The sequence below is a fragment of the Miniopterus schreibersii genome (genome assembly GCF_964146895.1).
Source record: "Miniopterus schreibersii genome assembly, chromosome: 2".
Taxonomy (NCBI): Eukaryota; Metazoa; Chordata; class Mammalia; order Chiroptera; family Miniopteridae; genus Miniopterus; species Miniopterus schreibersii.
Window position 1 is genome coordinate 138,340,404 of NC_138102.1, and position 26,610 is coordinate 138,367,013.

A 26,610-nucleotide genomic window follows, 5' to 3' on the forward strand; every position below is an offset into this window, starting at 1 on the left:
TATCTAGGCATAGAATCTTTCCTCTCATACACCTCAGGAGACCCTCTACTCAGTTCACACATACCCACCCTCACTGTGGGCCAGGATAGTTTCTTTGGTAACCAAAGTAAGGTCAGGTCAAAAGAGTTCAAACAAACTTTTGAACAAAGCTGCTGTGTGGTGCTCCTGAGGTGGAATTTTTTTAAAACCCCAAGGATTGATATTCCTGCAGTCTGCAGGCAGACTGTGTCTCTGGGTGTCCCCAAACCTACAGAGTCAAAAGGAAAGGCAATCAAGAGACCTACAGAAACATAGGAATATTTTAATACCTCTACTGTTGACCCCAGCCAAGGAATTGCCTTTGTTCCTGTGATCACAGGAGCATCTCTTCAGTCAAAAGCAGGGCAGCTATCCAGCTTTCCCTGTTCAGTTTGTTTAACTAACTAGCCCAGCTCTGTGAACTACAAAAGTTTCTTCAGCATAGAAATTTACTGTTGTTGTTTTTTAACTTGTCTTATGAGTATTGAGGCCTTATTTATTTATTTATTTATTTATTTATTTATTTATTTATTTTTACGATCTCATTTCTGTTAACTTTTGAAGGTTTACAGCAGTTAAAGTATCTTTGCTTCTATGTATGAAGGTTAAAAAAATCATTTTCTTTTTCATAAAATACAAGAACAACTAATTTTACCACTGAGTAAAAGTAACAGCTGGGATTCTGATTGTTTTTTGTTTTTTTACCTAATCACATAAAGATTTTTATTTGCTCATCATAAAAATCTAGTTGGGGTTCTTGTTTAAATTAGCCCAAAGTGGCATTTAAGAACTAAGTTGTAGCCCGGCCGGGCGTGGCTCAGCGGTTGAGCGTTGACCTAGAATCCAGGTGATTGGGGTTTGATTCCTGGTCAGGGCACATGCCTGGATTGCGGGCTCAAGGCAGCCGATCAATGAGTCTCTCATCATTGATGTTTCTAGCCCTCCCTCTCCTTTCCTCTCTGAAATCAATAAAGATATATTTAAAAAAACACACAACTAAGTTGTAGCCTGCTGCGCTGACACAGGGACAAACCAAAGTATAGGATTCAGTCAGATTTTGTTTCTTTTTCCCCCCCAATATCCAGTGCTCGTGGGTTAAGTTCTGGAAATGTCCCAACTATAAGGAAGGGATCTGTTTGGATTCCACCATGGGTATGCTCCTTGGGTTGGATGCAGGAGGGTGAAACTCATTTTGCCGGACCCATGTCAACTACCTATAGTAGTCATCAAGGTTAAAAAAATTCATCATCTCCTCCTTAGTATTCCATACTCTAAAAATCTCAGTGCCACTAGATACCCCCAATTCCACCAAATCCTTTCACAGATTGGGATCCTTCTTGTGACTTATCTGTAACAATTTCCAATGTAGCTCTTAATTTTTTTTTTAATCCTCACCCGAAGATACTTTTATTTTTAGTTGATTTTTAGAGAGGAAGGGAGACGGGTAGAGAGAAACAGCAATGTGAGAGAGGAACATTGGTTGGCTACTTCCCACATACGCCCCAACTGGAGATTGAACCCATAACCTGGGCATGTGCACTGACCAGGAATCAAACCCCTAACCCTCAGTGCACTGGACAACGCTCAACCAACTGAGCCACACTGGCCAGAGCTCCAAATTTTTTATAGTTGTTAGCAAACTATTCCAGCAGGGGCATGCTCTAAATTAGTTCGTTTTTGTCTTGTCTCTTTGTGAAATGAGATTTATTCTTCTCTGGTTCCGGAGTTAGAGAATGTTTTTCTCTGTCCTGGCTGAGTTCATCAAAGTATAATCCTATTACTTTCATCTCTTGAATGAATTTCACATTGGAGAGGACTTTAGTAGAAAACTCAGTAGCTTAGTTGAATCCATATTCACCACCATAGGATATATCAATTAATTTTAAAACTTCTGATTCCAACCTCTGATCAGACATATCTGACTGACTTAGTTCAGTTTTAAAGTCAGCTGATCCAGCCCTGATGGGTGTAGCTCAGTTGATTGGAGCGTAGTCCTGTGTACTGAAAGGTTGTCGTTGGATTCCTGGTCAGGGCACATACCTAGGTTTCGGCTTCAGTCCCCAGTTGGGCTTCATTTAGGAGGCAACCAATGGATGCTTCTCTCTGTCTCTGCCTCTCTCCCCTTCTCCCTCCCCCTCCCTCCCACCCTCCCTCCCACACACCCCTCTCCCCTCCCTTCCTCTCTTTAAATCAATAAAAACATATCTTCAGTTGAGGGTTTAAAAAAAAAAATCATAAAGGCAGCTGATCCTGCTAAAATGAGACCAGCCATATACACTTTGTCCCCAGAAATAAACAGCTGCACAACAGTCTTAGCCAGTCTCCAAACATAGTTATGTTGCTTTTTCGTTCTTAAACAGGCAAAAACAAGGCTAACTGACCTCCTCTACCATGTTTCTTTGAGAGATCTTTGAATATGTGCAGGACTTCTCTTGTGTTTCCTTGGAGTGCACCAAAAAGTGCACCACTACCATCTATTACAATGAAGCCAAATTTGCTGTCATCTGAAAGTAGTGCTCTGTAAGAGCCTCTGTATGGAATTTATCACACAAATACAATAATGTATTAATTGGTTTGATTCAGAGTCAGTGTTGACTTTCTTTTGCTTTCCTCCTTCTGTTACAATTGTACCATGGTAAACAACTGAGCCATTTGCAGGTACTTTGTTTTAAAGTTTGAGTCTTTGTTATACAGATGTAATGGCTCCAGGACTGAAAGATGGTTTACTCCTGACTTTAGATGAAGTTCCAAACTAATTTGCTAAAGTATTTTTTTTAAGCGTTTGTTTTTTGTTTTGTTTTGTTTTTTATTTATTATTTTTTTATTTTTTATATATATCTTTATTGATTTCAGAGAGAGGGCAGCAGAGGGAGAGAGAGAAAGAAACACCAATGATGAGAGAGTCATTGGGGATGGAGCCCGCAACCTGGGCATGTGCCTCGACCGGAATCGAACCCCAAGGATCCCAGGTCGATGCTCAACCACTGAGCCACGCCCGGCCGGGCTGTTTTGTTTTTTAATTGATCCTGGGGGGGGAATCCAACCCAAAACTTAGGATGTGCCCTGACCTAGAATTGAAATTGACCACCTCTTGGTGCATGGGATGCTCCACCCAACTGAGCCACACTGGCCAGAACCAACAGCCTGCTAACCTTTTTGCCACACGTGAAATCTGGTCTTTGGGAAGAATGATCAGTGATATCATGCTTGTGCCATTGCTGCGGGCAGCCTCCAAGTTTTTTTTTTTTTTTAGTGTGTTTTTATTGCTTTTTAGGGAGAGGAAGGGAGAGGGGGAGAAAGAGAGAAACATCGATAAGTTGCCTCCCACATGTACCCCCGACTGAGGATCAAACCTGCAACCTGGGTATGTGTCCTGACCAGGAATCCAACCAGGCTCTCAACCAACTGAGCCACACTGGCTAGGGCCGCCTCCAAGTTCTTAATCAGTTTTGTGATCTTCCCATCTCCATGTTCCTGGTGGCTGGGGTTGTCCGCCATCTTCGAGGCCCTACTTAAAATTAAGTTTTTGGTCATTTTAGGGACAACATACTATATGCTAGCTTATCTTGTCTATTTTTTTCTGTTTGTGTGATCCTTAGTTTTTATCATAAGGTTGGCTGGTTTATTGTGACCCATAAGTTATGCTTTATTCTCATTTACTTTGTGAATGGAGGCTAACTTGTTTCAACCCTTTCTTTGTCCCTGAACAGTCTGAAGATGATGAGAAGCTGAAAAAGAGGAAGGAACGATTTGGAATTGTCACAAGTTCAGCTGGAACAGGAACCACAGAGGATTCAGAGGTAAAATATATATAAATGCTTCATAGAGCCCTTGAAGGGAAATGAGGGTGAACAGATGGAGTGGTGAGACACTGTTATTTCCCTGGCCTACTTCTTTTTTTTTTTTTAATCCTCACCTGAGGATATTTTTTCCATTGATTTTTAGAGAGAGTGGAGGGGAATGAGGAGAGAGAGAGAAAAATTGATTGGTTGCCTCCTGCACACTCCCCGACTGAGGCAGGGATCGAACCTGCAACCCAGGTACGTGCCCTTGACTGGAAATCAAACCCACCACCTTTCGTTGCATGAGCCAGTGCTATTCTCTGAGCCACACTGGCCAGGACGAATCATCCCTTTTTACATAGAAACATTTCATGCTTAAAATACCACTTCAGGTAGGTATTAATATCTCTGCATTCCAGATGATGAAACTGAAGTTAAGAAAAGTACCTTAACCTGAAGATTATTATGGTAAGTGAAATAAACCAGTCAGAACATGACAAATACCACATGATCTCACTTATTTGTGGAATCTAATAAATAAAATTGATGAAAAAAAGAAAAAAAAGTACCATAATTTGTAACAGCTGTCAAGCAAAAGACAAAAGACCTTGTCGTCTGAGCACTTAAGAAGTAGGCCAGGCCATGTACTGAAGAGTCTTGAGTTCAATTTCCGGTCAAGGGCATGTACCTTGGAAACAGGCCTGATCCCCAGCCTGTTGCAGGCTTGATCGCTGTGTGTGGGAGGCAGCCAATCAATGTGTCTCACATCATTGGGATGGTTCTCTGTAGAGTGCTTGACATAACACCTCTCATATTGTGAGTATTTAATAAGAAGCAATGTCTGATAAGCTGCCAGGCATATTTCTTTGATCATTTAATGAAGGCCATATCCAACCCAAACACAAGTGTAGTTGTGCCTAATTCCCCTCTGGAATAGGACAGTGGACTCAGATGAGTCCACTGAGTCCATTTCTTATTCTTATCACTTTATTGACAAATAATTTCTCAAAATGAAAGATTGCCTTTTTTTAAGACTTATGTTCATACACATCCCAGCTTCCCCTGGAGTAACTCACATTCACTGAGACTATTTAAGCATTGGAAGACTGCTCAGAACATTGACAGACAATACTGATTTGCTGATTTGAGAGTATCTGTAACGGAGACCAAGTATCATCTGAGGTGTACGTAAAGAACAGTTAAAATAGTGAATATGTTTTGAATTATAGAAATTATTTGGGTGGTAAGGAGTTTGGAATGTTCTTTCTCCCATTTATTCCAAATTTACTTCCTCCTTTCCATCTGCCTCTGGAGATATCCTCTGAAAATTTATTATCTCACACTCTCAAAATCTTACAAAGTTTCTTTATGAATAATAAAAATAAACCCTGAAAATTTTAGACTCTTATTAGTTTATATTATTCACTAGGAAAAAACTTAGAGGGGTTTGTGTTCTTTGTGCTAACTTAGAATAAATCATTACCTATAGTAAGTATCTGCTTACTTAGTGATTTGCGAGGATGAGCTAGAAGTAAACGTAGGCTTGTTTTAATTCCAGTTAAAATTACTCCCTCTTTCCCAAGGAAACTTGCTATGCTCACTAAGCTGGTACATTTGGCCTCTCCAAGATAAGGCAAATGAGGATTTTGTTGGGTGGCAAGGAATATTGGCCTTTGTTGGGAGAGTCAGTGTATCTAAGGAAGAAGTAACTTCTGAGGTTCATGCAGTTTACATGAGCCAGATGACTTTTATTTGATTCCAAAGAATTGTGTCAATCTAGGTGGAGTGGTCCAGGCCTATATACACTTGGCTCTTTTTAATCTAAATTAATCCTCCTGTGTGAATAGAATAAAAAAGAAGCTTCCCCTTTGCTGGGGACAGTGGTTGGAGTGAGGATGGATTTGGTGCTGTTTTGTGAGGCACTCTTAGAACAAAAATGTCTTTCTCTTCTCTCCCCCTCCCCATTTTGTACCCTCTCTCCAGTGTGTTCTCCCTTAAGAGATCAATGTTGGGAACTTCCCTCCTCTCCCCATTTATTATGTTGGCATTGAAGATTTTATGCCTCTTTGGATTTGGAGCCCTGAGAAATAGCTGTTGTGTGGGCCTGACTGCCCAGAAGGGCATTCCCCTCATCCCCACGAAAGAGCGTTGGTCAACCCTTATTCCTCTGAAATCTCCCATCTCCCCACTGAATGGAAGACTTTCATCAGCCTGTTAAGACTTCTCTGTTTCAAGGCTAACTTGCTACAAGGCTGAGTGGCCCTCTTTCCTTCAGGCATCTTTCCATTTTCCATTCCTACCACTATTTCCCCCCACAAACTCTTCATAGTCTTCTCCCTTTCTCACCCTCCTTTTCCACCAAACCTCCCCAGCTCTAACTGAATAACGAGAAATTCAGAAATGAAATCTTTGGCTGCCAAGCTTAAGCCTGGGCCTGCCTTCCTTCTTTGACCTTGTGACAGTCCATGTGAGTTTGGATTAAAGCAGCCAGGAACCCAGGCCACTATTGTCTTGCAATCTAATTTTTCTCTTCCTGCTTCTTCCTTATAGGCAAAGAAGAGGAAAAGAGCAGAGCGCTTTGGGATTGCCTGATGAGACACTTGTTTTCTGTTCTCCAGTGATTTCCATCTCTCTGACTCTTCTTGGTCACATATTCCTAAATACACAGTCATGTGCCTAGGTCCTGCCTCGCAATGAAAGAGCATGTACCCCAGGTACATCCATGAACTACAGTAGCAATTTGATTTACTGCTGTTTCAACTTTAAAATTGTTGTTGTGTTGTGTTTTTTTAATTATTATTTTGCTTGTTAATAAAAAAAATTTTAGAAAAGAGAACAGTGTGTTTTATTATGTACTCCTTTGAGTTCTTAGAGCCAGATTAGATCAGATACGGGGAGCTTCAGGGACAGATATAGGGAGTTAGCCATAATGCCTTTACCCACTAGAAAAAAGGATAAGGAAAGGGATTGAGCCCATCGCTTTAAGCCTGTTTATATTCTCTCATGTTCATAGGCATCCTTTTACCTCTTTATCCTCCTTGAAGAGGCCAAGTTTTACCCTGAGGATTTTTTTTTTTTAATATATCTTCTATTGATTTCAGAGAGAGGAAGGGAGAGAGAGAGATAGAAACATCAATGATGATAGAGTCATTGATCAGCTGCAGCCCGCAACCCAGGCATGTGCCCTGACCAGGAATCAAACCCCGGTCTCCTGGATCCTAGGTCTATGCTCAACCGCTGAGCCACGCCTGGCTGGGCTACCCTGAGTCTTTTACTTCAGCAGGTTCATGTGACCCATTGGGGTGAAAACTCTGGGTTTTAGAAGGTGCAAAGGATGTAAATACAAGGGCTAATGATTGGTAGCCTGTTATAGAATGGAGCCCAGAAGGGCCCTTTTTTCAAAAGTGACCTGGTGTAATACTATCTCGTTTCAGCCAACATGTGGGAACCTTGTTGGTTATGCAGTTCAGTAAAGGAGATGGTCCGGATACCCCTCAGAACTAGAAGAAAGTGTAGGGATTCAAAGCATGACAGGATGTCAGAGGTATTAAGCATTATTGCCTAGAATCTTTGGGAACATAAACAGTGGACTGGAGGCTTCTATTTTCTTTCTTTTTTTTTTTTTTAATATATCTTTATTGATTTCAGAGAGAGGAAGGGAGAGGGAGAGAGAGAGATAGAAACATCAATGATGAGAGAGTCATTGATCAGCTGCAGCCTGCAACCGGGCATGTGCCTTGACCGGGAATCAAACCCTGATTGCCTGGATCCTAGGTCGACGCTCAACTGCTGAGCCACGCCCGACCGGGCGGCTTCTACTTTCTAATCAAGCCCTTTGCTAGTTTGTCTTCTGTTGCAGAAGTATACTATTGCTGTTTTGGTTGTAACATTTCTTAGATACTACTAAAATCCATTTTACTTGCTGGGCCTCCTACTTAGAAAGGTGTGGCTTTTCCTAAGCAGGCTGCTTTGCATTTGAAGTTTCACATAGACTAAGACGTGCTACTTCATTTTTTTGGATGTGTTTGTATAAGGTTTCCTCCTCTTAATCTTTATTCCTGGACCTACTTACGGTTGGTTTTTGTTTGGTAATAAAGCTTAAGAGCTTGGCACCTTACCTGAAGACTTTGGTACCACAATCAGATCCTGTGTGGCTGTGGTGTAATTCCTTGTTCCCATTTCTACTAAAACCTTCTGTCTAGTTTTGTGATTAATAGGTAATGATTTGATCCCCTTCCTAACAAGAATCTCTTTCCACAACATCTCTTTGCTTGCTGAGGAGGGTAGGGACCTAAGTTTAGAAACTTCAGGAAAATTGTGCCTTTGAGAGGAGATCCAAAGATTGACCATTTGTTGTGCATTTTGCCCCATTCTGAGACTTGGAAAAATGAACAAAGGGGAACACTTGTAAACTTTTCCTTCCCTCTGGCCTCTTCTGTCTGTCTCCTTTTTCTTTTCTCCAGTCCCTGACTTGAGGCTAGTTTTTCTTCTCTCTACTCTGAAAACAGAACCAGAGAGAATTCTGTTTTGCAGCTTGAGAGAGGTTATAGATTTGTTAAGGGTTTTCTCCCCAAGGATGATAAAAGTAATAGGTAAAGGAATGGGGCAGATGGTGATAATGGAGTGGAACAATGGGTCCTTCAGAAGCTTTCTTCACCTCCTTATCCTTTATAACCTTCCATAAAAACACTGAGCCTTCCCCCCAGGATTCTCTTCCTGAAGTCTAATTATTCTTTCCCTGACTCAACTCACTTTCCCCAGATCCTTGATAGTGTGGATTTTTTACTAACCTTTTCATCTTATTCTAGCAGCTGTTATGTTGGGCAGAAGTCTCTCATCTCCAAGCCTGATCACCAAATCCTCCTATTCCTGTCTCATAGTCATTCCTCACATACTTTTTGAACACTAATAGTTCAAGATGCCTGTCTTTTCCACTAATTTAGTCTTTAAATAGTAAGCCCCTTTAAAGGCAGTAATAGGCATCCAGGCTTCCAATCCTTTATCTGGGATCCAAGTACCCTTCCTTCCTATTCTCCAGTCTCCCTAGTGTAACTGATCCAAGACCCAGGTGTGGTTAGCTAACTGAGGCTTCTTTTTTCTGACCTGAAGCTGTAACATTCTCTGCATACCTGGAAGCTCTTAATGAGGGAGCCTATAAAAGATGTGGAGGGAACTAGCTTTCTTAGCTGTAAATCTGCACCTTTTTATGGTTCTCCAGGATCATTCTCTTTTTCTCCACAATCACTCTAAACTGCCCTTTTCCCCCAGCCCAACTCCTGGGAACTTCTGAAGATACAAGGCTAGAAGTTTTGGGGTGGGGGTGAGGGGTATAGAAAGATGTGAATAAGAGCAGGACTTCTTGGTGTTGAGTCCTTTTTGACATGAGAAACAGATGAAGGGGAAGGAACTTAACTGTTTTTCCCTGTTCTATGAGGGTCTCTGATAGGCAAGGTCACTCACCTGATTATTGAAATCCATCAAAACCTAACCACCTCCACCTCTCTTGCAACATGTCCACACTTGTTTTTAAACTTGCCTTTGCAGACCCTTTGAGCCCAGGGTGCTCCCAGCTTTCTTTTCCTTTCTCAGTTGTCATTGCCATTAGTTTTCCACCTCTCAAAACACTATTAATATATTAGAATGGAATATTGTGTAGCAACTACTTAGGTGTAATTTCTTGTTCTACAACTGAGCTCTGCCAGCTCCGAGACTCTGGGCAAATTACTTATTCGGTGACTATCTCCAGACCCTGTACCAGTAGCAACCCTGTGAGAAATTATATGTACTCAGCACAACTTGTTTACTATAGTTTGCATAGTAATTGTTCAATAAATATTAGCTCATTTAACTAGGTGATTTACAGTGGTAAGATTTTCTTTTCCCTGAGTATGTTCCAGCTAGAGGGTAAGGGATTGAGTGGATTAGTTTGTGTGTGTGTGTGTACACTACATATGCAGGTACATTATTAGGAGGTTCAGAGAGTGGGAAGAGGTAGGAGTCCTAATTGCTCTTTACACCCAGGAAAACTGACATTGTTGCCTGGGGCAGACTCCATGCTTCTGCTTCACTAGAGAGCAGAAGCTTTAAATGCGACTGCCTTGTGGTGCTTAGCTTGGGGCCCGTCATCCAAAAAAATGGACAAAGATAAGAGTATAGGCTAGCTACTCATGCATTGGGTTGCAGGATGTTTGGGGTAAAAGTCACCTTGCAGTTTCTTCTGAGTGTCCTCTTTAGGAAACAATGAGCAGTAAAGGGAGAAAACATTTTTAGCTCAGGTAAGATGCTAGGGATCGGTGTGGATAAAGCAATTCCTTGGAAGGATACAGTATGTTGCACTTTTCTCCTCTCAACCTCAGTCTTGTAGTTTGGTCTGAGGTGGGGTCAATCTGTTGATAGAACTGACAGGACAGGAAAAGCATAGTGGCACATTGACCCCTCAGTGACCCTGTCCCCCTATTCCAGATCGGGTTGATGTTACAGTAGCTTTTTCCTTTTTTAAACATGTAAGTTAGGCAAGATTCTTTTGCTACACCCAACTCTTAAGCCTTGGAAATGTGCTCTAGGTAAATGGGAGACACTTTTGAGATGCTTAACCACTGTTCACAGGCAAGGTGAATGGCTATGTTGGTTTAGTTTGTGGATTTTGGTAAAACTTTGTTGAGGAAACCTAGGATCAGGGAACTGCAGAATAGGACAGACATTAGTGGGATCATCTCAAGAGAACTTTTAGATCTTCCGTTCTCAGGAAGCTGGGAGAGGGTTTTTGTAATCTTTGGGACTGTTTTGGATCAAGCTTTTAGAGTTATTTGAGGTCCCCTCCCTTGGGCTGCATGTCCCAACCATCATCCCAGATGCCCATAGTGTTTTTCCCATGTTCCAAAGACCACCATCTTCTTAGTTCTTGAGCACAAAGTTACATCCTCTCTCAGATCATCTTCTGTTCCTGGTCTGAGGTGTAAATGTTGGCGCTTGGTTAGGGAGAAGAGCTCATTACTGAGTTCCAAATTCTTTGACTGCTTTTATTTTTCTTTTTTCAGGTTCAAGTGCTGGATTGTGTCATGTGACCATCCCAAAACTCAGAGCACCCTATGGCCATCTTTGCCCTCTGTCACATAACTTGAAAACTGCCTGATGGCCTTTTTGCAATGGTTCCCTCCAGGAATCCTTGATCTCAGTGAAAAAGTCCTTTCCCGGCATTCCAGTGCCCCTGTCAGCTCCATACTCCTCAGACACCCTTAACAAAGGCAATCACCCATACAGTGTAACAAATACACAAAGTAAATAATAATTACACTAATTATGATCTGAGGGCACTGGTGAGGTCCACACACATCTTGGGAGGGGGGGTGCTATTTCCCACTAGGCCGCTGGGCTATGTCCCCAGGCCTCTTTGGGGGTGGGGGGGCCCAGGGAAAGGAGACTTCAACTCACAGATTTATGTTCATAAGAGAAAGGCCCTCCCCCAAAGGTCTTTATTTGGTGGTATTAAAGGGGCATATTCTAAGTGTCCCCAAATCTAATGCCCCAGCTCTCTAGAATTTGTAGAGGGGAGTCACCTGATACCTATTGCCCAACCCCCACCATGTGCCAAGATCAAGAGATGTGGGCATTTGATCTTGGAGAAGGCATCTGTTTTTCACTTCTCTGTTCCTCTCCTTCCACCAAGAAAAGGCGTATGGTGTTGATGGTTCTCCAAGATTGGGCCACTGGGCTATGTCCCCAGAAGGAAGGATGAAGAATAGGGTCAGAGAGGCAAGGCTGGGGGGTTTAGCATAGCTGCTGTAGGGGAGGAGGTGAGTTGAAATGCTTAACAGCCCTTGCCCATTCCTATACTGAAACACCTTATCTCACTTTTTCACTATGGGAATGGGAATAAGATACTAAAGCTCACCAACACCACCTTCCCTAGGGTGGTCACATGCCTTTGCCCCTTCCACTGGCTTGGCCAGGTAAGAGAGTCATGCTCTTGGGAAAAACAAGCCTTCCTGGTCAGCTCTCCAGCTCGGGCTTAACTGTAGTTCAGTACCGTTTGTATCAGAACCATAACTGCTGGCTCTACTTAAGAGTAACAGTTTTGCTGAAGGTTCTTTCCCCCTCCTCTCCTGACCTCCTAGGCTCTTTCCTGGAGCCAAGAAGTCTGGTGGTGAGGTATGGCTAGGGTGTGGATCAGGAGATTCTCAGCTCCTTGGCTTCAGGCACTGTCCAGCTGGGAGGCAGAGGGGAACTTGTACTCTGAAGCCTGTGACTCCTTTAAGCCTCACATCTCTTCACCACTACTCTGGTGCCCTGGTTATCTGTCCCACAGCGAGAGGTATTTTATGTCCATAAAGTGCCCGTGGTAAGTGCTCAGAATTCATCTCTTGGCTGTGGCGGGTGCTGCTATTTTTCATTCCATCGAGGGGAAGAAACTGAGGCACAGTGAGTCCAGAGGAGGGTGGGTCAGGATTGTGGGAGAAATGAATAGGCCCAGCTAGTGACTTGGAGTGGTAACCAGTCCCTGCCTGCTTCCTAGCCTTCTAAAAAAACCAGGGAGTCTCTATCCTTCCCATCCTCTGCTCAATTGGCCTTGTCAGATGCTTTTCCCCACTGTATTATCCCCATCCCTGCTTCCAGGTACTGCTAGATTCCAAAAATAAAACATAAAAATAATTATAGACACTCTGCTCCCTTGTTCTCCCCTCTTCCACCCTGAGCTTTGGGGTTGAGGGACTAAAATGTCCCCCCTCCAGAATCCCTTCCACCTTGGTCTGCTGGCTCCATTCCCTAGCCCAGAGCAGTGATTTGGATTCCAATGCCCTATAACCATCAGCCTCCTTACTGCTCCTTTCTTGACCCCTCCTAACCCTTCCCAGACCAGGGGACTCTGGGATCTCTATACTCTTCTTTTTATTGACCTGAAGATAGAGGCTGGGAGCAAGGGCATTCCACAGGCTCTTTGGTCTCTCTTTTGGCTGGGGGAATTTAGGCATAAACAGGCCACACTCTCTGGCTAAATAACTCAGTACTATGAGGGTGGACCTGAGGGTTAGTTTAGTGGCTCTCATATAGATCCTGGATGTTGAGGGCTGGCTTCTCCACCCCACTCCCATCCCCCAGCTCCTAAACCCTAACCTCTTACTGTTTCTGTGACTGCTGGAATTCAACCCCTTTGGCTCAGGAAGGTTAATTAAGTAGGGTGATTATGGATTGGAAACGTCACCATATGTCAGCCCTCTTGCCCTTTACTCCCATTCCCACCCCTGGAGGCTTTATACAAGTGCTTAAGTAGGTGGGTATTGAGGGAAGACAGGGTTTAGGGAATAAGGGACAAATGGGGCACAGTGGGCAGGGGCCCTTCTATTTCAGTAAAGCCAAATACCAAAAAAATGAAAAGTCACAATAAATAAATAAATAAAATTCCAAAATCCTCACTTTTGCCCCTGCCCTCACTTCCCTTCCCCCAGCTACTGCTAGAGAGAGAAAGGAAGAAACTAAGAATGGATTTTTGATTTCCTCTCCTACTGAGAATGGTAGTCAGGGGGTCTCCCCAAAACATACCAAGCCCCTCACCTTGCCAGTGGAAGAAAGGAGGCTTGGTATGGGGCTTTCTCTTACTACTCCCTTTCGGACTCTTTCTCATTATTTATCTCTGCCTAGTCTGTCTCTTCTGCCTCTCCATCCCTTTGCCTTCTCACTGCTGCTCTTAGTGTTCCTCTGTCTCTATCCCTCTGCTCTACCTCCTGTCTCTATGCCTCTCTGTCTTCTTGCAAAACCTTCTCACCTGCAAACCTCAAACACTCCCCACCTGACCTGCCCCCTCCTCTTCTCCCTTTCCCCCAAGCCCCTCATCCCTCAATCCCCACCTGCCTCTGTTGTATTGCACACTGCTTGGGCAGGGAACAAGTGTGATGTTCATGAGAAGAGGTGGAGGGAGATCTAGGGCCTGGGGGGGAAGTGGGGGTCAGGGCTGGGATCTAGGGGTAGGGTCTGTGGGAGAGGCATCCTCTGTCCCCCACCTTAGGAGCAGCCACAGCGATCCACCACCATGCCAGGGATCTTGCCGTAGATAATCTGCTGCTTGTCATTGAAGTAGAGCATGTTGATTGGGGACATCTTGGTGGGAGTACAGCAGGGCCCAGCAGAACCTCTTGGATTAGCCTGCTGCACCAAGTGGGTGTGCGGATACTTTTGCATGAACATGTACTCGCACTGGCCGGAGCAGTAGTTGGCCTTGTAGCGTTTAGGTGCGATGATCCAGTCCCAGCCAAAAGCCTCAAAGTCCACTGTGAGGGGATATCGGCAGCAGCGGGACTCGCTTGAGTGCTCATCGCAGTCCAGGCCCAGGTTCCGCCGGGACCGCTTTGTGTTCTCTAGGACTCGAAGCTCCATGAAAGGATGCTGGGATGGGAGAGGAGAAAGAGATGTGATAGTCTTGAAGAGTTCCTACTCGATGTTCATTTCTCACCTGCCCCTCAACAGGGGCATGAGAACAGAGACCACTGACTTCTCAACTGTCCCACTGCTCCAGTCCCCAGCCCTTATCTTCTGCCCACTTTTCTTGCCAGCTAGCCATCTCTCCAACTCACCTTTCCTAATTCCTCTCCTGGCAACCTAACCCTTGTTAGCTCCTTGGCTCAAGGCCTCGTAAAGAGTCCATTTTTGTATTCCCACAGATCTCCCATTCTCACACCTTCACCCCAAATCCAGTTTTCAGCTGTTGGTTTGGCTTGGATCTCTGAAAAAGGATAGCTGCCACTCCCCTTCTCTCCCAAACTCCTCCTCTAGAATCAGCTCCTGGCCCCAAATAAATAATGCTAGTCCCCAACCCTCTTCATATTCCTGGTCTACCTTTTCCAACATCCCACCTCCTCAGGGCCAGGTTACACATATCCGCCACCATCTCAGGCTCCCTGCTCACCAGCCCCTCAGCTCCTGGCCCCAGAGAGGTGACAGCCAGGTCTGTGCCACTGGGATCAAAGGCGTTGATCTCGATGCCCCAGTTGCTCTGTGGCTGGCGGAACCAGCTGTGTAGCACTTGCTTGAAGTCGATGCTCTGCCAGTGGCCGGAGCGTGAGTGCAGCTCAATCTTGAGTGATCGGATACGGATGTGACGTCGGCCTCCCCCCCCTCCCCCAGGAGTCCCTTCCCCAGTTAGGGGTTTCAGCCGCAAGATCTGCAGGTAGACTGTGGCAGGGCGGGGCACAGGCCGTAGATACACCCACAGCTGGGCCTTTAGTACCTTGGTGAACATCACCTTGGGGCTGAAGTGGAAATGGCAGCAGAGAGGGCTGCCATCTGTCTGTACTGCAGGGTCCGCTGATAAGAGAAAAAAGGGGGTACAGGGTCAGCAAAAGACGTTTGTGGAGGGGCTCAGCAGCCTTGGGTGGCACTGGCAACTTGGACTTCTCAACCTGAGTTTTCCAGTTCTTTACTCTTCTCCCATGCCTGTCTTGTTGACTACTGTGTCACTGGTACCCAGAACAGTGTTTCCCTGTAGGATGACTACTCTGTCAGGTCTTACTGATCTGTACCCTGTCCCTAATACATAAGTTCTCCTCTACCAGATAATCTTCAAAGAGTTAATTAGGGAATTCTTCCGCCTGTAATCTTCCCTTTCTCCAACTTTCCCCAACATGTAGGGCTCCAACTTCTGAACCTTTGATGCTCTTTATAGAAACCAAACCTCATATCACACCTGCTGTCCTCAGATCACCTTGTCCCATTTTTGCTGTTTTGTCTAGTGGCCAGGTGGAGCCTGGCACAGCACGCACACACCCCACCCCACCCTGCAAAACACACACACACACACAAACACACATACACAAAATAAAATAAAGCAGATGGCCTCAGAGAGTGTATAACTCAGGGTCCAGATAGACAGCACGGGCTAAATTTGTTCCATGAAGTAAACCAGAATTCAGATCTAGGCTTCCTGGCATCGTTACCACTAGAACGAACATTCCCAGAAGACTGGAACTACTCAAGTACTCCTGTGCATTTGACTCCCATTAAGCTGAAAACCAGTTTCCTCATTCTTATCACCATTACTACCTGAGCTTTTGAGGAAGGAAAAATCTACCTCTATGTTGTTTCCTCCTACTTGCCCAAAGCATCAGAAATAATATTCAACACACCAGATCAACTATAATCAGTCTTTTTTTCTCCCCTAAGCTTCCTGTCCACAGTGCCAATAACTCTTTACAAAGGTTTAACATCCAAATGTTACATTTTGGCCCATTTCCCTTTGTTCTGGACCACAAATTGATCCTTCTTGGGTCTAAAGAATGATTCTCAATATCTGCCTCTGCTTCCACTGCAGCTCCTCTCAGTTCCCCTTTCTAATCCCTTAAATCAGTTGGGAATGCCTTAAATCATGTTTTCATTGGACAGGAATAGCCATTCTCACTCTAAATGGACAGAGAGGAAGAATCAGGAAGGAGCTTTCAGAACCATGTAAGTATGATTAGGAAGTCCAAGTGCATATGTATCATGCCCAGGTCTCTGAGTTCTGCATAATCATGGAGGACTTAGCATCTGTGGTCTCCATCAGCACTCCCCCATCCCTGCCCCAGGAGGATTCTCCAAGTGAGATGGGGAGGAAAGTGCTTAATGATCTTCATATATTCAGGACATGAGACACCAAGTTCCCCTGCAGCTCTCTTTCCCTTGGTTCTTCTCTGAGGTCCCAGGGCACTGGTCGTCCTCCCAGTTATCCTGCTGGAGCTGCAGGCATGGTGCAGTGGGATAGAGTTCGTGGAGTGGAGATTCGGACATCAGGAGAGCTCAGTCAGGGAAGCTGCTGGTGAGATGGGGGAGTGGCGAACAACCCAAATAGCGTACTAAGCCCAATTTTAGCATAAGGGTTGTCTTATTTTCCTGTCCGTATTCACCATTAGGTACTAATCTCCATGCGTGGGAACTCTGTGTTGATACTGTGTGTTTTGCTCATTGTGGCTTTAGTGCCTCCCATAGTACCAGGCAGTGTGCGATAAATGCATGCTGAATGAATGAACTCCCTAAACTCCCAATCTTAAATTATACAGGCCAGTGTCTCAAAGTTCCTCCTGGCATCTAAACACTGTTCTTTGACTACAATTGAAGTGGATTTAATCACTGCCCGACTCTCATTAACCAGCATCTGACCTTACCCACCAAACTTCTCAGTAACACAGATAATAATCCTTGTTCCATAGCAGTGCTGAGCATTAAATAAAGAATGTGAAAATAGTAAGTAGGTTATCAATAAATGTTGTTTTATTGTTAGTTTTCTAAGCTGACCCAAGGCTTTAGAGATACGGGACTGGGCCCCAGGGCCCCATCCTTCTAAGTCTCTAGGCAGAGTCCCCCATCCCCACCCCAGGGAATCACCAGTGGATGTGGGGACAGTCAGGTACTACAAGGGGAAGGACTAAGACAATGTATGGAGAAAGAAAAGGGAAAGGGGAGAAGATGGGGAGAGACTGGAGATGGAGAGAAATAATAGAAGGGACTTAGGGATGAAGGCAGGTTAGAAGAGATAGGCAGAGGAATGGGGGGGAAGGAAGAAAAGATCATGGTAGGGGGAGAAGAAATCAGTTTGGGATTTGGAGAACACTGGAAGAGAAGGGGGGATTTAAAGGAGTGGGTGGGGGTTAAAAAGCAAAAAGAGAGTGGTAGCAAAGCCTAGTGGGATAAAGAGAAAGGATAGAAGGATACACAAGGAGGAACAAAGGAGAAGCAGGTAGAGCCACAGAGGGAAACAAGGGGCTTGAGAGAGTCCCCAACACACGCATAGGCCCAGCTCCCAAGGGGAGGGGAAGGAGCCACATCTGTGTTGGATTGATCGGGTTGGTGGCAGGCAGCAGGTCAGGTTTAGTAGGCGGCGCTGGTCTGGAGAGAGGTCATTGCACTATTTTCAGCAAAAGCCCAACCCCCTCACTGCTCACCACCTCTCCCTCCCCCCCACTCTCATACACACTCATCTTACCCAGGCTGGAAGGCCTAGGGGCAGGAGGTTGGGCTGAGAGGACAGGGGCCTCTTGGTGTAGGGAGGAGAGAGAAACTGAGGGGCTGGGCTTGGCTCCCAGAAGGGCAAGGGGGCTGGGTTCCCAGGATGAAGGCTGGAGTGGGAGAGCCTGAGAGGGTGGAGGGAACTAGGGCAGGCACTGCAGCCTAGGAGAGGTGGGGGCTGGGGTCCAGGGTTGAAGACTGGGGGAGGGGAGGAAGGGGGAGGGGAGCGGAGGCCATCTCTGCTGACAAACACCTCCCCCGATTAGCAGAGCACAAGTCTCTTATTAAAGCGGGTCCCTGGGGATTAGACTATAAAAGTCTCTTTTTCCTTTTTCCCCTCTCTCCCTCCCCTCCTCTCCCTCTGCTCCCCCTCCCTCTCTTAAGATCTCAGCTTGGCTCTTAAAGGGGACGTACAATACCTGGCCGTAGACTCAGTCCCCAGTTATCCAAGTCCTGGGGTGGCAAGAGGGAGGAAGTTGGGGTGGAACCCCACCTGCTGTTTTCCTCCTCCCCCCCCCTCCAGCCTAACCTGCACTTCCCAATCCAGGCATGCAGAGTCTGTTTCGCTTCCCGCATCCCCATTACCAGGGCTAACTCTGGACTCAGGTCCATTGGTTAAGGGATGCTGGGAATAGAAAAGGGTAAGGGGAAGCCCACAGCTCTATCACCCATCTGGAAATCCTCACACACACTACACCACACAGACCAGAGGATCTTTTCCCTCAGTACCCTTCATCTTCCAGAAAACTCTTTTTCAGAATTCCTCTACACCTCTATTTCACAAATCCCCACCGCAATCCCTGCCCTCAGTCAATCTCAGACTAACCCTAGCTTCTATAAAGCAGAAGCCTCAAGAACAGAAGGAAGACTGAGGGAACCCAAGATCAGATCCTAGGTTTTCACCTCCACCCCACCCCACCCCCAAATTAGTTTCCTAGTTCTTTGAGTTCTCTTTTCTTTATAGCCCTGACCAAGTACTGTGGAGTTAGGGTCAGCAGAAAAACTGGTGGCAGTGTGAGGCTCTCTGCCTCCCAAATGCGCACCTGGGTTCCTGCGCCTCTCCCATAGGGGTGGGCCACTAGGACTCCCCTCAGCCCCCAGCTTTTTATGACCCATCTGCCAATAAAACAGTTTCCCCCCTCTTCGGTTCAGAGCCATAAAACCAAACAGTTGTGTGTGGGGGGGGGGGCCGGGGGTTACTTTGCCAAACCTCTAGGGAATAAGAGAGGGCCTGGTTCCCTGGAGTTGGAGGGGGTGGGGGAAGACCTCAGTGGGGGAGGGGAAAGGTAGTCATCTGACCCTAGGGAGGGCTAGGAGTTTGGGGGTGTTGGGAGGAGTGTTGGCCTGGATTTTCCAGGCTATAAAATTTCAAAGCAGCTCAAGTCTATTAACATGTTCATCTTCCGTCTGGCAAGGGGCTTGGATGCCTGGGTTCCTCCTCCCTCCCCATCTATTTCTTTCTTTTTCTCCCTAGGTCTTCCCCTCTCTCCTCAAGTCCGGGTAGGGGTAGGGGCGGATGAATAAGTGATGGAACACTAAGGGTTGAGCAGCCAAAAGGGTGCCAGTAACCGCAGCGCAATGAAGTTGAGTTCTCTGAGCTCGGTCAGTACCGAGAAGGCACAGATTTTCCGTCCCTTAGGGAGGCTGGGTGTCAGAGGGCTCCCTGGGCTACGTACCGGGAGAGAGACAGGGCTCTGGGATCTCACTCCGAGGAGAGGGAGAGGCGCACTCCGTTCTCCGTAGCCCGGTGGGCGCGTTGCGGAGCCCAGGGTGGCAGGGGTGGAGAGTTGGTGCCGGGGCACTGGGAAGCAGGAAGCACTGCGTCCCAGCCCCGACGGCGGGGCTCCGAAGCCTCCCGACCCTGCTCCCCAGCCTCTGCACCACGACTCTTAGAACCCAGTTGCTGCCCCTTCCCCTCGGCTGCGGGCGGGCCCCAGCTTCTCGGGACTCCCGCTAACACGGGTCGGTCTCGCACACCCGGGGACAGAAGGCGGTATCTCGCAACCCTCACGATTTGCCGCCCCACCCCCTCCAGGGACGGGGCGTGCACGCAACTCCGCAGCCCATCTCCACTGCTCGAAAAACTTCTATGGAGCAGCCCCCGCCCCCCAATCCGTCAAGTTTTCGCAGAAACGGCTTCCGGGCCGAGCAACCGGAGCGCCCCGCTTGAGAGCTGGAGGCGCTCACTTTCCCAGAGCCCGGGTCCGTACCCCACCGCTCGCACCCCGCCATCCACTTACTCTCCTGGGCCATGCTAATGACAGTCTCGGTGGTGGCGTGGTACTCGTCCTCCTCCAGGAAGTCCTCGGGCTGCAGCGCGTCGCCCTGGAAGTCGTGCAGGTCCAGGATCTGCTGCAGCGGCGGCGCCTTGGGCAGCAGCTGCTTCACCACCTCGCGGCTGATGTTGGGCGCCTCCTTGAGCCTCAGTTTGCTCAGGATCTGCGACTTGATGCTCTCCAGGCGCAGCTCGCGGCTGTGCTGCCGCCACACGCACACGGGGCAGCCGTCGGGCTCGGGCGCCGCGGACGGGGCCGGCCGGCTCGCGCGCTCCCCCCCGACCCCCGCCGCCGCCGCCGCCGCCGCCGCCACCGCGGGGCCTTCGGCCGCCTCCCCCCGGGGCCGCAGCTCCAGGGCGAGGAGCAGGAAGCCCAGCAGCAGCGGGGCCGCGAGCACCATGCTGGAGGGGAGGGGAGGGAGGACTGGGGGGCGGGGACGCCGGAGTCCCGAGGGGAGGGGGCGGAGGGAGGAGGGAGGAGGGAGGGAGGAGGAGGGGGTCCCGGCGGCGCAGGATTGGGGGCTGCCGGGCCGAGGGGGGCCCGGGGGGGCCGGGGGCGGTGGGCGCGCGGGCGGGGCGGGCGGGCGACCGGGGCGGGAGGCTGGGGGGGCCCGAGCCCGGGCCAGGCCCTTTATAGCCCCGGCCCCCGTGTCGTCAGCGGCCGCGATTGGCTGCGGAGCCAACAAAAGAGGCAGCGCTGTCATCCGAGGCGAGAGAGGGAGCCGGAGAGAGCCGTGGAAAAGAGAGAGAGGGAGGGAGCGAGGGCCCGGAGAGGGATGGAGAGACCGGGATACGGGGTTGGGGGAAAGCAGGGGAGAGAAAGAGTCAGCGAGACCGAGGGAGACAGGGAGATAAAGAGGGAAGAGACAGATCAGAGACACGGAGACAAGAAAAGCAGGAGGGACCGGAGGAGAGAGACAAAGGGGAGGTGGGATAAGAGAGTGTCAGCGGGGGAAGAGACAGCGCAGACTGAGCTGGAGAGACAGGCACAGCTAGTGGGGGAGTTGGAGTGGGGAGAGTCAGGGACAGGTAAGGGGAGAGACTAGGGCCCCGAGAGAGGTGGGCTGGGCAGGGAAGAGATGGAGGTCTACAGAGCCAGACCCCAAGAGGTCAGGTGTGCAGGGAGACGGGAGCAGGGCAGAGGGACTGATGGGACAGGGACCAGAACCCGGGGAAGAGAGGGGCAGAGGGAGAGGGGCAGAGACTTGCAGATACCAGGGAGCCCCTGAGGAGCCCACACAGAGGAGCAAGGGAAGGCAGAGAGAGATAAGAAGACAGACTCCTGAGGGGAGGAGAGACAGCACAGTGACAAGAGTCAGCTTTATTATGAGCGTGGAGAGCCTGAGGGGGATGACCCAGAGATTTTGAGCCCACATGAGCCCTAGCTACCAAGGGAAGCCCAAAGAAGATGTTTAAAGAAGCCATGGAGGAGAGCCTCAGGCTGTCTCGCTGGGGGAATTCGAAAGAGAGAGATGACGGTTAGCCAGGGAGACTAGCAGTCAGAGGACAGGGAGAGTCTGAGAAGGTGGAGAGGTGGTTTGGAAGCCCTGAGACCAGAGGAAGACGTAGAGCTGGGAAAAGTTCATGAGCTTGAAATTGAGGCTTGTAAGGATAAGGTAATCGCAGGCTGGAGGAGGCGGGAACTGAGGGCCACTGAGGGTGGGATGGGAGGGAGCAGGGGTGAAGACCGCTATGCTTGCAGAGGAATCTGGATCTCTGGACTCCTGGCTAGACTTTTGGATCTGCAGGGACTTAGAAATCTGAGAAGGCGCTAGTAGTTTTAGGTGTAAGAGTAAGAGAGAGGTCTGCCCTCAGATGTCTGAATTGGAGACAGCAAGTTGTAAAGGGAGAAACCCAGATATGGGACTAGTCCTAGTCTTCAAGTGTGACCCTGGATCACACTTGTCCTACAGCTAGAAGGCAGAGTAAAAGATTGCCAAGGCACTAAAATACTCCTGAAGTACTTAACTTTTGGTTCTGAATACCTCTTCCCAGACCTCAGTTTCTCCAGGCTTTTTTTTAAATTTTATTTTTGTTTAAAATATTACAGATGTCCCTTTTTCTCCCCAATGACCCGTTCCACCCCGTCCCTTCCCCCTCCCCAGTCCCTCTCTCCACCATTGTCCATGTCCTTGGGTTGTGCATATATGCATATAAATTCTTTGAAAAATATGGAACGCTTCACAAATTTGCGTGTCATCCTTGCTCAGGGGCCATGCTAATCTTCTCTGTATCGTTCCAATTTTAGTATATGTGCTGCCGAAGCGAGCACTCCAGGCTTCTTTTTTTTTTTTTTTTTTTTAAATATCTTTATTGATTTCAGAGAGAGGAGGGGAGAGGGAGAGAGAGAGATAGAAACATCAGTGATGAGAGAGTCATTGATTGGCTGCCCCCTGCATGTCCCCTATTGGGGATTGAGCCTACAACCCAGGCATGTGCCCTGACCGGGAATCGAACTGCCATCTCCTGGATCCTAGGTTGATGCTCAACCACTGAGCCTCGGCCGGCCGGGCTCCAGGCTTATTTCTTGAGTCTACAGTCATGGAGGTCAATAGACAACGAATAGATTGAAAATGTTCGGGAGACTGGATCTTGCTAGTTTCCTGGCATACATAATGTTTATTGAACCAATGGAAGAACATTATTGGGTTTGTCAGGCAGAATAGAGAAACACTGGTTTCCTCTCTGGACTAGAGCCCAATTCAGTGTCTTAATATTGTCTTGATGGAGCATTAGGTATAAGGACAGAGTTGGACTGGGGAGCTGGAGTGGAATGAAAGAATAAACTGGGAGTCCAGGTGTGAGGGTAGAAGATCAGGTAGGGTTTAGGAGGACCATGCTGGGGAGCTATGAAGAGATTATACATTTTTATGGAGCACAGAAACTAAAACTGTAACAGAATGGCCCGTGTGGCTCAGCAATTGAGTATTGACCTATGATCCAGGCGATCAAAGTTTGATTCCCTGTTAGGGCACATGCCCAGGTTTCGGGCTTGATGGCCAGTAGGGGGTGTGGAGGAGACAGCCAATCAGTGACTCTCCCATCATTGATTTTTTTTTTCTTTCTCTCTCTCTGCCTCTCCCTTCCTCTCTCTAAAATAATAAAGATGTTTTAAAAAAACAAAAAAAACTTAGCTGATTTCCTCCTTTGCTTTGGTCTAAGACATGGGCATCTCAACATTTCATCAAGTTTCATCTATAAAATGAGGATCACACTCAACTGGTTGTGAGGATTATATAGTTATCAATCAGTAGTGGCCTTCATGGACTACTTCTTCCTCATGATTTTTTTCCTTTCTTATTAATCCTCACCTGAGGATATATTTTCCCCCATTGCTTTTTCAGAGAGAGTGGAAGGGAGGGGAAGAGAGAGAAACATCTGTGTGAGTGAGCACTGGGAGGGGGTGGGGGTGGGGGAGGGGCAGGGATGGAACCCAAAACCCAGGTAGGTGCCCTTGACCAGGAATCAAACATGTGACTCTTCAGTGCGAGGGCCAATACTCTAAACCACTGAGCAACACCCACCAGGGCTTCCTTTCTTTTCTGATCTCCCAGAGCAGTGATTGCCTTTAACAGATATTCTGGCATTACTGCCTCCCAAAATGTCCCTCTAATGTCATTTTCTCAGCAAAAATTGCAAACTCCTTGAAAGCAGAGGTGGTGTCACCTCCTTCTCTTCCACAGAGGAGTTGGCCCAGCCCTCACTTCCTCACCAAATATGTATCTAGCTCCGGCTGGTGTTGCTTGGTTGGAGCCTCATCCTGTACACCAAAAGGTTGTGGGTTCAATACCAGGTCAGAACACATACCCAGGTTGTGGGTTCAACCCTGAGTGGAGGGGTGTGCTTATAAGAGGCAACCAATCAATGTTTCTCTCTCACATCGATGTTTCTCCCCCTCTCCCTCTGTCTCTCTCTCTTAAATCAAGAAAAACATTTCCTCCGTTGGGGATTTAAAAAATAAATTAAAAAAGGAGCCTGGATGGGAGTGGCTCAGTGCTTGAGCATTGACCTAGGATCCAGGAGATCGAGGTTCGATTCCTGGTCAGGGCACATGCCCGGGTTGCGGGCTCCATCCTCAGTTAGGGGCATGCAGGAGGCAGCTGATCAATGACTCTTTCATCATTGATGTTTCTATCTCTCTCTCTCCCTCTGTCTTCCTCTTTCTGAAATCAATAAAGACATATTAAAAAAAACTGAAAAAACAAAACAAAACATGTATCTAGTGGTAGGTCTGTGAAAGACGCAAAGATAAATAAGGTAGCCCCTTTCCTCAGGGAACATATAGACTAGACAAGACACTAAGTAAACAGTACTGGCCAAAACTCCATGCCAATGCCTCCTTGCTATCTCCATCTGGAAGTCACAAGGCAACTCAAACATCATAGGTTAAATAAGATAAATAGAGAACTCATTTTCTCCCTCTAAAATATGTCCCCTTCCTGATATTTTTCATTTTTAGTGAATGACAATCATCCAGGCCATAAATCTGGACGTAGCCTTCATTTTCGTTCTCTCTCTTTTAAAAATGTTTATTTATTAATTTTAGAGAGCAAGAGAAAGGGGGGAGGGAGAGACATCAATTTATTGTTTCACTTATTTATGTATTCATTGGTTGACTACTGTATGTGCCCTGAGTGGGGATCAAACCTGCAACCTTGACACATTGGGAGGGTGTTCTAACCAACTTAACTTACCCGGCCAGGGCTCATTTTCTTTCTCTTGATCATCGATCATCTCTGAGTCTTTGTACAAATTGTTTCCTCTTTCAAGAACAACTCCCTCTCCTACTTTCACCAGTCCCCCCCCCCCCAGTCTCTTGGCCATATTCATTTTTTGCTCAGGGCAGAGGAGATTTTAGACATGTCCTCCAGGAGTCCATTTCTGACCCCCAAGTCTACAGCAGATGCTCCTCCTAGCTCATCTGCATCATTCTGTGTGAGTATGGGGGTTAATCACAAAGCTTCTAGACTAGAACTAGACTGCCTGGTTTCAAGTCCCTGCTTTCCCCCTTTTCTGACTGTGTGAACTTGGCTTTATACTTCAGATTCCTCATCTATAAGATGGTGAAAACAATATTGTACCTATTCCAGAAGGTTAAAAAGATGAACTTCCTGACACACAGTTCCAAATGAGCTCATTAGTCATTGCCGTTACCCCAACTTACCACCTTACTGTTTTCACCGAAGTATTCTATTAACTGCTTTGAGTAAATAATGAACGAACCCTGTGACTGAATCTGGTCAGAGCTCGCTTGGGAAGAGAAAACTGTATGTATGGTCATGAGGAGTTATGGGTACCTGCCAAATACCAGAGAACAAGAGTCAGGCACAATTGACACAGAGATTTCCACCTCCTGGTTTCCTCCCCAAGGGGTCCGAGACCGCGCTTAATCCAATAAATAGGGAAGACTGCCACCTGGTGGTAGAATCTGGAATTTTCATTTCTTGGAGGCGGGACCGAAAGCTTTTTTTGTTTGTTTTTGTTTGTTTTTTCTTTTTGTAGTGAATACTTCACATATTTTCACTTTCGATTTCTAGTCCAAGGAGTTCTATATCATAATGCATTAAATCGTGTTCGTCTCTCCCTAGACCCAGTCCCGAGGAGCGAGCCTGGCTGCCCTTACGGAAGAGTTGGGAGAGATCTGAACATTTAGATCTTTCCTGTCCCAATACCCGCCAACCAGGGTTTGGGGCCCCGCCCACTGTCCTGGACTCCCTGGCAACTGTGTTCCTGCCTTTTGGGTGCCGCTCTCCCTGCGTTACCCAAGCAACAGTTCAGGCCCGCCTCCTTCAAGGTCCTGACTGGTTCATAGGAAATGTGGGTCGGGGCCTAAGGGAGGCATTGCGGTTTGAAGAGCGTGAGCTGCTGGCAGAGAAGCTGGGGGGTGTCAGTGGGAGGGAATGAGCTTTCAGGAGCTGCTGAAGGAAAGAGGGGCTTGTGTAGCCCCCGGTAGAGCGTCCATTACATCCTCAGGAAGAAGTACTGCAGGCCCTGGGTGCCAGTCACCAGGGTTCAGACCGGAGACCCCCTGGACCACTCTCAGAGCTGACCCCGGGAACGGGGAACCACTGCTTTCCTTAACCCTTTCCACACAGGCCACCCTCAGCCCGCTACTCCCGCACCCAAACTGCCTGTGCATCCGAGCTGGACTAAATGGGGAGTAACTCAGAATCCCTAGTTCTCTCTCTTCTCCATTTTTCCTCCTAAAAGCCCTATTTTTAGGGTCAGTGGACTCAATCCTAGGCATGTCAAGTCTTTCCAAGGAGGGGATGGGCTGGGTCATTGAGAAGCAGCTGAGGGAAGGGGGCTTCCCTCCAAGGCTTGCTTTCGCCCCTTCCCCCCAGCATAAGCCTCTGGGAGTGTGGTGCGGAGAGGGAGTCTATTCTGGGCTGAGGGTGTTCTGTTGGTGGAATGGACCTCTTCCAGGTCTGTGCCCGCAAACCCTGACACCGCCCACCCCCACCCCCGCAGAGGACCTCACTGTAATTACCATATTCTCCACACCACATTCTAAACTGTATAATTATCCTGCCTAGATCCGCCCTGTTACCAAGGCCCTCGAAGAAA

General features: G+C 47.5%; 2 protein-coding genes and 1 pseudogene across 5 annotated transcripts in view; 1 reads left to right on the top strand and 2 right to left on the bottom strand.

Annotated features, from left to right (window-relative positions):
• The window catches only part of SARNP (SAP domain containing ribonucleoprotein), a 46,197-nt gene extending 39,561 nt beyond the window's left edge, over window positions 1-6,636 (top strand). For 2 of the 3 annotated variants that reach the window (XM_081130484.1, XM_081130486.1), the window contains 2 exons: window positions 3,729-3,818; window positions 6,351-6,636. In XM_081130484.1, coding sequence (XP_080986610.1) covers window positions 3,729-3,818; window positions 6,351-6,392 — 132 coding nt within the window. In that variant the 3' untranslated portion in view covers window positions 6,393-6,636. Of the gene's footprint in view, window positions 1-3,728; window positions 3,819-4,219; window positions 4,269-6,350 lie in introns of all 3 variants that reach the window. The other variant, XM_081130485.1, reaches the window with a different exon arrangement.
• LOC308553584 (eukaryotic peptide chain release factor subunit 1 pseudogene) lies at window positions 1,680-3,516 on the bottom strand (annotated as a pseudogene). Its single transcript has 3 exons — window positions 3,433-3,516; window positions 2,274-2,751; window positions 1,680-1,977 (listed from the first exon to the last, which is right to left on the bottom strand). The product of its transcript is annotated as a eukaryotic peptide chain release factor subunit 1 pseudogene (transcript).
• A 4,158-nt stretch (window positions 6,637-10,794) lies between the features above and the next one.
• GDF11 (growth differentiation factor 11) lies at window positions 10,795-20,444 on the bottom strand (the record flags this gene model as incomplete). Its single annotated transcript, XM_081130457.1, has 3 exons — window positions 10,795-14,177; window positions 14,698-15,095; window positions 20,009-20,444. 3 exons carry the CDS (start codon window positions 20,442-20,444, stop codon window positions 13,797-13,799), a joined length of 1,215 nt encoding a protein of 404 aa, XP_080986583.1. The 3' UTR covers window positions 10,795-13,796.
• Between the last annotated feature and the right edge of the window lie 6,166 nt (window positions 20,445-26,610).